The sequence below is a fragment of the Urocampus carinirostris genome, chromosome 3 (genome assembly GCF_059441175.1).
Source record: "Urocampus carinirostris isolate Australia breed hairy pipefish chromosome 3, RoL_Ucar_1.0, whole genome shotgun sequence".
In the NCBI taxonomy this organism is placed as follows: Eukaryota; Metazoa; Chordata; class Actinopteri; order Syngnathiformes; family Syngnathidae; genus Urocampus; species Urocampus carinirostris.
Genome location: NC_142351.1, coordinates 13840455 through 13852136, shown reverse-complemented (window position 1 = coordinate 13852136; position 11682 = coordinate 13840455). Strand labels below are relative to the sequence as shown.

At 39.1% G+C, this 11682-nt stretch overlaps 1 protein-coding gene across 1 annotated transcript; it reads right to left on the bottom strand.

The window, feature by feature from the left end:
* Positions 1-3060: 3060 nt before the first annotated feature.
* Positions 3061-9663, bottom strand: prim1 (DNA primase subunit 1). Its single transcript, XM_088329792.1, has 13 exons — positions 9390-9663; positions 8727-8884; positions 8547-8653; positions 7831-7904; positions 7617-7753; positions 6244-6302; positions 6063-6172; positions 5894-5985; positions 5689-5821; positions 5526-5595; positions 5340-5440; positions 3303-3401; positions 3061-3222 (listed from the first exon to the last, which is right to left on the bottom strand). The coding sequence occupies exons 1-13, from the start codon at positions 9511-9513 to the stop codon at positions 3203-3205; spliced, it is 1284 nt and encodes a 427-aa protein (XP_088185918.1). The 5' UTR covers positions 9514-9663; the 3' UTR covers positions 3061-3202.
* Between the last annotated feature and the right edge of the window lie 2019 nt (positions 9664-11682).

The following is an 11682-nucleotide window of genomic DNA, read 5'->3' as shown; positions in this document are numbered from 1 at the left end:
TTTCCTCAGTAATATTTTTTCTCTTAGACACACAAAAGGCCAATTGGGGACAAAGCTTGCACCAAGAAACAGAGAGGGATGAGTGGCCCCAGGCTGCAATTGCCCAAACACACCACAGGAAATGGTGCAACTGCGACCCTAGTGGTTAAGGAATCCAACCAACCAACCATTACTATCATTTAGATTTCAATTATATTTGGGCCGTTGTTTAGCCACTGCTCTTCTACATATCAAGTTAATATGTAAAACTGTTTAATAATGCTTTGCCACTTCCAAACATATTGCTTGCAAACGCCATGAATACGAGGTTATGAGTTGGTCACTAGTCATGTAAACGATTCATTTGGATTGTTGAATTCTGATCCCAGTCCGAATAGTCCTTGCATGTAAACGTACCCCTTCAAGATTGTTATCTGTACATGCGGAAGTAACTTATATTGGTATATGCTTATACTGGTTTGTAGACCTTTTTCAAGGCCAAAATCAAGCACTTTTTAAGGACTTTAAGCCAATTTTCCAATTTGTCCAGTACCATCAAAAGAAACCAAACGTGAATCAACCCCTGATGTTTAAGGTCACTAAGTGGGGTGGCAGTGAGCGCTCGTCTTGGGATCAAGGGATCGCAGTTCGAATCCCGGCTCCTCTGTGTTACATGTCGAAGTGTCCTTGGGTAAGACACTGAACCCCTAGTACCCCCAATAAGCAGGTTAGCACCTAACATGGCTGCACGGCCACTATTGGGAAATGTGAAGCACACTGTAAAGCGCTTTGGGAAGTCTTGACTTGAAAAGCGCTATATAAATGCAGATCATTTCATTTCATTAAAGTGGTGTCTTTTTTTGGTTTGAACAAATTTATTGACACTAATAACAGCAAACAAACAATGTAAGGTTTTAACAACCCTTCTCGACTATCTTAACAGCAATCAAGCGCTGTCTATCGGAAAAATAACCAGAACATATGATAAATCCTAAGCCAACTATTAAACAAGCAGCTATCATTCACTGAATGGGTCATAGTGACAAAGCTCTATGACATCAAACTGTAGAGAAATGAAAGTAAATTCTTATATATAAAGTTCAACTTATGTGGGCACTAAGGCATGTGAGCGTCATTTTTAAGCAGACTTGTGTAACATGTGGTCTATCGATTCAGCCTGCCCAAAAACGTGGCAATAATTTCAAGCATTTAAAAGCACTTCACCCAAGATTCAAGCACTTTTCAAACCTTTAAACACAAAAATTCAAGCATTTTCAAGGAATTTTAAGCACCTGTACGAACCCCGTCCATTCTTTCGGCTATTCAACAATGGAAACTGAAATCACAATGGTTATATGCCATTCAATAATTGTGATACTAAGTGCTGGGAAACCTGTTCTTTCACAAACAGTCGTTTTCCGTTTGGTTCATCTGTTCGGTTTTCTGTTGACATCTGAAATTTCCTAAATAGTCTTTCCTTTCCTTCGGGACTTGGGCTGATAGAGTGGAATAGATTCAAAGGGGGGTATGGCAGATTAAAAACAAAAGGAAGTTGGAGCAAAAGAGGTTAAAAGACACAGAGAGAGAAAGAGACAAAGAGCAACAAAGGAAGAGAAAAAGAGAGACACAGAGTGTAAGGGAAAGAGTGGAAGAAAAGGGGTGGAAAAGAAAGAGAGAGAGAAATAAATACAAGTACAGTGTCTTTGTTCGAGGCACCTGGCTTTGGCAACATCAAGTTGACATATTTCAACCTGCAGCTTGTTTTTCTCTTGCGCTTCTCTGAGTGTTGTCTCGCGGGCCGGATTCAATCCCTTAGCAGGCCTGATCTGGCCCGCGGGCCCCCGTTTGACACCTGTGCTTTAATGCCTTCTTATTTCGAATAAGAGCCCTAATCGTCGATCAGTTACGGCCATGCAATTTAGCGAGGGTAGCCATTCATGTACCTTATTTGTATTGCTGGGTCTTTGCAAGCTCTGTTTCCATGGTTATCATGTTTTTAATTCTCACTTTAGGATTACTGCAATCCTTCTGACATATACAGTTAAGCCAATAGCATTTTCATGATGCTGTGTCGAAACTAATAGCAGACTAAAATTTTACATAACATTGACCAACAGCAGACATGCATCTTAAAGACGTAACTTGCCAAACACCACAAAAACATAATTTTATACGTTTGTGGACCCACAAAATAATTTGTTGATGTCGTATTCTGTAGGGGTAAAAAATGAGAAAAAAATCATACACAATGGAAACCGAAAAGGCACTAAAGCAGAGACCCTGTATCCTGGGGGTCTACAATCATTAAAAAAAAAAACTAAGGTTTTTACTTCACGGATTTTGCCTTTGACATGTTCATTTTTGGAACGTAAGCCTCATAATAAACATGGGTTCCTTCTTCGTACAAGAGCAATCCTAAAATGAAGGTCTAACCCAGCCAATGCAATCGGATTACTCACAGGACTTCTTTGGCACGGCTTGACAAAATCAGAATACTGGCAATAATCTGTTTCCAAATGATAGTTGCCTGCAGTTAAATTTACGCCTTGCTTCCTTTTGTTTTGAAGTTTATGCTTGCCAGAAGACTTAGCATTTATGGACTTGGCCATTCTTCCGCAGGTGCTTTAGTTGAGTTCAAATGCATGAAAAACAAGATTTTAATAATTTAATCAAATCCTTCCTTCAGTGTTCCCCAACGGGAGCACACAAAGCAACAATTAGCCACTCTACATACAACAAGCTGGAGAAATCATTAGATCTTGAATCTCGACGTTTCACGAAGGCAAAATATTACACTTTTTCTTTAAAAATATCAGATGATTAATATTTCGGATCCACTGTACATACCGCTAGTAACATGATTAATCTGATGAAAGATTTCAATTCAATTACTTTAATGATTGCATTTCTCTGTTTATTTCAAGCAAATTCAAATAATAGTGAACAATTTTACCAACAAAGACATGTGCCTTTGTAAGATTTACATTTAAGTATTCATGGTCAAAATATGTAAGCTTTAAATATCTTTCCCTGTGTTATTACAATCTACAGAACATCAATAAAGTAATACTCGACGACAGATTGGTCAGAAAAAAACTATTTTAATGTCAAATCGTGAATGTATTGTATTACATCCAAAATATATTAAAAAGTAGCAATGATGCAGTCTTTATGAGGAATGGCAACATTGTTGAAGCCCCAAGTGATTGTTTGCGTCGTCTCTTCAGAACTCCTTTTGAAGATCTGAAAGTGAAGGGGGAAAAAAAAGAAGCAAATTAGTGAATTAAATAAGATTTAATATATATTATAGAAAACAAGCCTACCACTCTTTCTGAGAAGTTCTCCTTTCTGTGAGTGAGACACTCCATCCAAAAATCTTTCAAAACACTTAATATATTTAGCCAGGCTGGTTCTTTTGTAATCTGGGTAAAGATGAGAGATATACAATATGTGCTGTGAGTTGGATTAAGACAATTTGGTGTCTGAAAATAAAAACAAAGAAGGCTTCTCCCAATATTTTAAGAGTGAGCCTTAGACAAGAAAACATTGTTTTTAATCAAGCAACAGACTAGTATTTAATGCAATCATCAGTACTTTGCTCAATTAATAAATATATTTTTGAAAGTCTCTTCTATTATTTACTGTATACAAAAAAAATATCTTACATTCAATCTTAAAGAAAAAAATCAAATTATACGTGTTGCAAAAATTCCTGTTAATAAACACGATCAAACATCCAAATTTATATTAATGATTTGAAAAATGAACAACTGTTATCTGTTTTAATACAAAAAGGATACATTTTGAGCAGACTGAGTTTATTTCACACTTCTTTACCATAGGATAGGGCGATATGACGTTATTAGATATTAAGGACTTTAATGAGATTTGATTGTTATCTAAAAATACTGAAATGTCGTTAGATTGGGTATTTATTTTTTACAAGTTAAATTTGATTCAGTTGTACTTTTCATTTACTTTTAGGGGTTAAATCCTGCTTTTCGTGTTGTTTATTTCTAATATTAAGGACAGCTGTGAGTGTTTATCATACAGAAAACTGAATGGCTCCTTGTGCATGTAAACAGAGTCAGACTTGGTCAGTCCAGACCATTTGCTTCTCACATTTTTGTCATTCATGTTAGAGTAAAATAAAAATGTCTTTTGTTTTAAACTCAATTGTGGATGGAATCTAAAAAAAAAAAAAACCCCCAACAAAATAAATAAAGTATACTATACCTACTCACTGTCTTATAGGCACCTTAGCCCTCACCCCTTCTCTAAACCAAAGGTTGACTATAATAACATTGACAGAAATAAATAATAATTATAATAGTGCCTTGCATTTACAGCTACATTTCTTCAATGATTTGAGTCCAGTTGTTTTCTTACAGATAGCATTTTTATAATAATTTGTTCAACAAAATACAACATTTCACAGTAAAAAAAAACAAACACATTTTCCCCACAAAAAGTGATTGAAAAGATTGAGAAAAAAACCCACCGCTAAACATGAAAAGCAAATGTCAGATACAGATGCTGCCCTACTTACGAATGAAATAGGTTCCGGACGATAGTTAGTAAGTTGAATTTGTTCGTAAGTTGCTTCAGTGCTATATTTTGTATGTTTAATATTTATATAAGTATGTTTAAGGCTTGTATAATCAACCTGTATTGTTTTGTACTAAAAAAAATTTCATAAAATAATATGCTCTATAAAAGATAAATAAAGTGACGTTTAACTTACTTTTGAAAGATGACCTTCAAGAGTTGGCTACTTCCTCCTCCGTGGTAAAAAGTGGCAGAAAAAAAGCGATCCAACCATTTTCTCAACCGCATCAAGCTTTCTTATTCCACTTTCATTTAAAAGAAATGGCTTGCCGCTTATTTACACCAACCATATTGAATAGATGCACGAGATATTAAATAATAATAATGTAAAAGTTCTTAGCACGCTCGAGATTTACTACAGTATGTGCTAGGAAGAGGAAGCCGGTGGATGCTGGGTGACCTCTCACAGTGCCACACGCCGGTAGCGGCGGAAAGAAGCACTACAGTAAGGTCCTGTACTCAGATAAAGGTGCACATAATACAAAATCTAACTTACAAAAATAAAAATTTCTTATCTATCGTTTTTCGTAAGTCAAATGGTCGTAAGTAGGGGAGCGTCTCTATTAGCAAATTTGTTTAAATTAAATGATCTGCATTTATATAGGGATTTTCAAGTCAATGAAGACTTCCCAAAGCGTATTGATATTTGAAAGAAAAATGTACGTATTTTTGCTATATTACCTACTCCTGCTTTTACCACAAAATCTCCGGATGACATAAAATCAACAATAAAATGTATAGACTTAGATCACCTCTGATCTTCCGTTTCTCTGAAGCTTCTTCCTGATTTTCATTGACGTCTACTTTTTCATCATCGTCCACCTTGACCTGATCCAACTCATTGCAGATTAAACTATAAAGAGAAATAACACAAAATCTCTAAAACATAGTGTAAAAAAACCCAGACACACAAGAAGAAATCTCACATTTATCCTTACCTGATTGTGGGTACATTCAAAGGGTCAAACAAATCCAATTCTGTAAGGTCCATGGGAACAGATATGCGGCCTAATCATAGTTAAGAAAGCAAAGTAAATGGGTGAAATCAAAATAAAAAGTTGTTGGCACATCATTACGGGAGAAAAACATCCATCTATTTACCTGTTTTAGGATGGACACTGAAGGGGCTCTTTAGTAAATGGTTCACACCTTTACTAACATTGACATCAAGTCGTGGGTAACAATACTGTAACATAATTTCTTTTTCAAAATGCTGGCCCTTCTTGGTAGCTCCCTTAGAAGGAAAAACACATTGGTCACGTTCATTTCAAGAAAAGTTCAAATAAGTAAGAGAATCATCCCCAACCTGTTTCCTTCTCGCCTGTTCCAATATGAGTTGCCATCTATTCTCCGGGATTCTCTCACTTTTGAAGGTCTCTTGTAACTCTTTTCGAACATGTGACCCAAGGTTAAGGGATGAACATTTTTGCATGCAATAGAAAAACATTATGTATCAGACACGGTGTAAAAGATATCTTCAGGCACAAGAGCCAACACTTGTTCAATGGACTCCTTGCGTCCCAATATGTCCTGTTGCTGCAACGCGTAACTGGAAAAGTATTGCTCCACAACGGCCAGAGACTCTCTGTTGAAAGTACAAGAATGACAACAAAAATAGTGGAGGTGAAGAAAAAATTCAAAACAAGATCATTATACCTAATAAAGGGATGAATGGGATCCGTCAGCACAACTTTCTTTACGGTCTCCTCTCCACCCTGTCAAATGACAAACCAGACAAAATATTTACAGTACCGTATTTTCCGCACTATAAGGCGCACCGGGTTATAGGGCGCACCCCGAAAAAATTGTTTTTGGTCCTATATTTGACATACATAAGACGCACCGGATTATAAGGCGCTACAATGGGAACGTCGACAAAACAGTCAGATAGTTTAGATAAACTTATTACCCCCTTAACATTCCGAAAGCTTGCAATGAAGCAAATACGTGTCGAGAACATGTGCGGATGCGGTGTCCGTACGATGTCACTCAAATGCATCGTTCCAAAAATCGGAAGGTTAAAGTCTTGGGATTCAAGAAATGCCAACCATTCCTTAGTTTCTATTTTCTTTTTCGCTCGCAACTTTACTGTGCATATGACAATAAACACTTGAAATTGAGTTTAATTCAAAAACAGACACTCCATTCCATCCATTATCTGCACCGCTTATCACAGAAACATCGAGTTAAGTCTGAAACAAGATACAGGGAAAATATATAGCCGGAGTAGCTCACCGAAGTTGTTGCGTTCAATAATAATGGGCAACCATGGTCCTCTTATATCCGTGAGTGTAGTAAAAATCCAGGAGAATAAAATATTTACAAATACAGAATAGTAAAAAATGCTTTCTCTATGCCGTCAACCCAACGTGTGATTCACATTCATCTTTTTCGGCCAATTGCAGGCTTTGTTTTGCCGCTTAAGCCTATTCCAGCCTGTAAATTATAAAAAGGATCCGCCCCTTGACCTCCGAATAACTTTAGCCAATAGTGATCGATTCAAATGATGATTGACACATTGGTTAGCCAATGAAATGCCGGTAAATAAATCCCAGCATACACCGCGGACTACTTGGCGTTCGGGGGAAAATCTAGTCGGCGGCTGCTGCATTAGTTGCAAGACTTTGCGACTTACCGGTAATATTGATCCATAAATAAGGCGCACTGTATTATAAGGCGCAAGGTCAGCTTTTGAAAAAAATTAAGGCGTTTAGGTGCGCCTTATAGTGCGGAAAATACGGTAATTCCTTGTTTTTCGCTGGGATTACGTTCCAAAAAGAAGCCATGATTGGCAATATCCGTGAAGTAGAAACCTTCTTTTTTTTCTTCATACAATTATTATTCATTTCAATCCTCTATTATAAACTGAAACCAAAAACAAACCCTTTATACAGGCTCAAGCATTCGTTTAACTGAAGTATGTAATATGTGTTTATCCTGAAGTGCAATGTCTAATCAAGTTGTAAACAATGTTCACTACGTTTTTAACAATGATAATAAAGACAATCCTAATGCTAAAATACTGTCACCTTGACCAAACTGAGGTATTCTGCCACTGCGGATCGAGCAGACACCGAAAGGGTCCTGGCAGCGTCATCACACACCCAACAATGAACCCCTCTTCTGCCGGAATAAACCCATAGCAGATGCTGAAAACCAAAGTCATCTAAAATATTGGGCACAAAAAAAAAAGTCAAACATGTTTGAGAAATTGAAGAAAGATTTCAACCAAATGTGACATACCCCGTAGAGCTCTGTCCAGAATCCGTATAGCAATGGTCATCAAAGTCCAGCATTTGTTGCAAATGTCTGCAGCACTACAATTAAAGTTTATGGTTCAATTATATTGAGAGTCATTTCTAACCCAAAGGCAAGGACATTGTTTTGGCATGGACGTAGGGTACATGTTCTCACCAATATCAAACAATGTGATCACTTAAAAAATGTCAAATGTGACCATCAAGTTCTAGCAATCATTGTTTGGCCCCTAACAATCATCCATTCATCCATTATCTGCACTGCTTATCCTCAGTAGGGTCGCAGGGGTGCTGGAGCCCATCCCAGCTATCTTCGGGCAGTGGGCAGGGGACACCCTGAACTGGTTGCCAGCCAGTCGCAGGGCACACAGAGACAGACAATTCACTCGCTCATAGACACCTAGGGAGAATTTGGACCAGCCAATTCACCTTACATGCATGTCTTTGGAGTGTGGGTGGAAACCGGAGTGCCCGGAGGCAACCCAGGCAAGCACGGGGAGAACATGCAAACTCCACACAGGAGGTTCGATCTCACGACCTCAGAACTGTGCCGCACACGCACTAACCACTGCCCCGCCGTGCTGCCCCCTAACAATCATGTCGTATGTAATCACATAAACAAGGCGCTATGTCCCCACCAATGCCAAGATAAAACCTACGCTCTTGCCCAAAGGGACTTAAACTTGTGGCTATTTGTATAACCTGCAACAGCTTCGGACGTCGTCATAATCCGTCATATCTATGTCAAACACCAGCTCCTTCTCCAGGGCTTGAAATGTTCCAGACTTCACCGTGTTGTGTTGACTGGGCTGTCAACAAAAAGTGAACAGACACTTGTTGGAACATTATGACACTTCGACCTGCAGAATTGTAGAGCCATACCCGGTGACTATAAACCGCTCCTATGTCAATTTTGTAGGGGTTCATTTTCTGTATTTCTTTCTCCAGTTCGTTCTGCGTAGTGAAAGACTGGTAGCGGACGTAGATGTCATCTTTAAGCGTGAAGGAAAACTCTCGGTTCTGGAAATAGCTTTTCTGTACTGATGTTGCAAATGAAAAAAAACAAATGTCATAATGTGTTACATTTGACCAGCGTTTGACCTGAAGCATGTGAACGTCTGCATGGACCAGCTGGCAGAGATGGGAAGCTGCGTTGTGGCGGTCATAGACTTTCTGGACTAGTTTATAGGCTGGGGGCGTCGCTGCTGTCATGCACTTTCCAGACACATTTTCAACATGTTACCTAGTGTTTACTATGTTTGTGTCCTGTAATGCTAAATGTAATTCACCCAGGTCATCCTGAAAGGGGGATACCACTTGCGAGGTCCCTTCTCAAGATTTCTCTTTTTCCTCACGCTGAGGTTTTGAGTTGTTCCTTGCCCGCATGTTGGTTTAAGATCAGGTAATTGTGTCCTTGTAATCCTGTGCAGTCCTTTGAGACATTTTTGTGATGAAGGGCTATATAAATAAATGTGACTTGACTTGAATTCGCAATCATTAACCGCTGCATGGACATGATAGTGATATCAATGCATTAGGACTCACCTCCTCCATAATTCAGCCAACGGTAGTACTGGGAGAAAGGAAACAGTCGACGGTAGTAAAGCGGTAGTACATCGGGTAAACTCGCTGGGTCATAATTCAACAACGATGATGACGAGGACGGCATTTTGCAATGTTTTCAAGACGCTGTTACACAGTTAAAGTAATATTAAAATGTCGATAGTGTCACTTAAAATTGAACCACAACAACTTGGTTTTGCTATTGCGGGACGACCATAGAGCGGGAAAATGCTCTGACAATGCAAGGAACCAATGAAGAAAGAGCTGAGTAATGACGTAAACGGAAGCGTATTGCGAGTGGGTATAATTTTATTATAAACGTTTAAAAAACAAAACAAAAAACAACAACAAACAAAAAATAAATGCCTTCTTGTTCAAATTTCAGTTTTTTTTGGGACTGCAGATTATATTTTGTAAAAGCGGTGTCAATTTGACGTGAGGTGGAGGATTATTTTGCCTTCTGGGATATGTAGTCTACAAATATCCTGAAGCCTGGTGCAGAAAACTGATGCTTCATTAAAACTTAGTCTACCCTTCTGCGTCATTCGCAGAGTTCCCAAGACTCATCTCATTTCATCTCATTAGCCGTACCGCTTGTCCTCATTAGGGTCGCGGGGGGCTGGAGCCCATCCCAGCCATCTCCGGGCAGTGGGCAGGGGACACCCTGAACTGGTTGCCAGCCAATCGCAGGGCACACACGGACAGACAACTCGTTCGCTCATTCACACCTATGGACAATTTGGACCGACCAATTCACCTGAAATGCATGTTTTTGGAACGTGGGAGGAAACCGGAGTGCCCGGAGGAAACCCACGCAAGCACGGGGAGAACATACAAACTCCGCACAGGAAGTCTGGAGCTGGATTTGAACCCACGACAGGTTCCTATGACATGAACTGTGCCGCACAAGCGCTAACCACTGCGCCGCCGTGCTGCCCTTCCCAAGACTCCTTTTCCATTAATAGTAAAAGAAAGCCTCATGCATGAATATGCACCTACTTAATTAAATATTGCTGATTGTTCTCTCGCACTAGATTATTCGCAGGGTTGGGTTGGGTTACTTTAACTTGATTACTTTCAATTACTTTTGGATTACTCCAATACCAAATAAGCTAACAAAAGAAACAAAATATGAATACATTTACTAAATTTTGTGCAGGCTTGGGGAGTAACGGAATACATGGAACGGCAAAGATGATGTTGGCAAGCTGTTTGGATTTATTTTCATTTTGTTTCTGTCGCATTTTATGTTCGTTTTGCCGGAGATCAAATAGATCAAAGCCAGGAGAGAAAGCTTACCAAGTGTTATGAGTCATCATTTTATTCGTCTCATCTCTCATCTCTCATTATCCGTACCGCTTATCCTCATTAGGGTCGCGGGGGGGCTGGAGCCCATCCCAGCCATCTCCGGGCAATGGGCAGGGGACACCCTGAACTGGTTGCCAGCCAATTGCAGGGCACACAGGGACAGACAACTCATTCGCTCATTCACACCTAGGGACAATTTGGACCGGCCAATCCACCTGAAATGCATGTTTTTGGAACGTGGGAGGAAACCGGAGTGCTCGGATGAAACCCACGCAAGCACGGGGAGAACATACAAACTCCGCAAAGGAAGTCTGGAGCTGGATTTGAACCCACGACAGGTTCCCATGACATGAACTGTGCCGCACAAGCGCTAACCACTGCGCCGCCGTGCACTATATTCGTATTTAGTTTATTTTGTCTTTTATTAGCATACTTGGTATTGGAGTAATCCAAAAGTAATTGAAAGTAATCAAGTTAAAGTAAACCTACCCAACCCTGATTATTCGTCCAATGTTGTATTATGTTCGATTGTACGTTTAAACTTTAAAACTCAATTACATGTATATTTGCGCTAGTATTAAATAACAACATAAAAATGTTGCCCCTTTGACATAAAGTTACTCTTGACACGCAAATAAAATATCGCTCTTACTGGGATATCGACATGTTTTGGGACATTGATACCATTAACGTTGTCGCCTATAGAGGGCAGAAGAGCCCCGTTGGTTTTAATTAGTCAGTTACGTCAAATGCAAGGTAATATTATATCCTTTAAGAGAAAATATATTGCACCAGGAGCTATGTTGATGGTTTTCAAAACAAAATATAAACCCTAAACGAACAAATACCCTGTTTTAAAAACTCACCGGGTATTTTTAACCCTCTGTGTGGGGTAAAAGAAAGATTACTTTTAACTTTTGTATTAATACTATTCTTATTCTCTATGGATGGATATTATTCTTGCCTG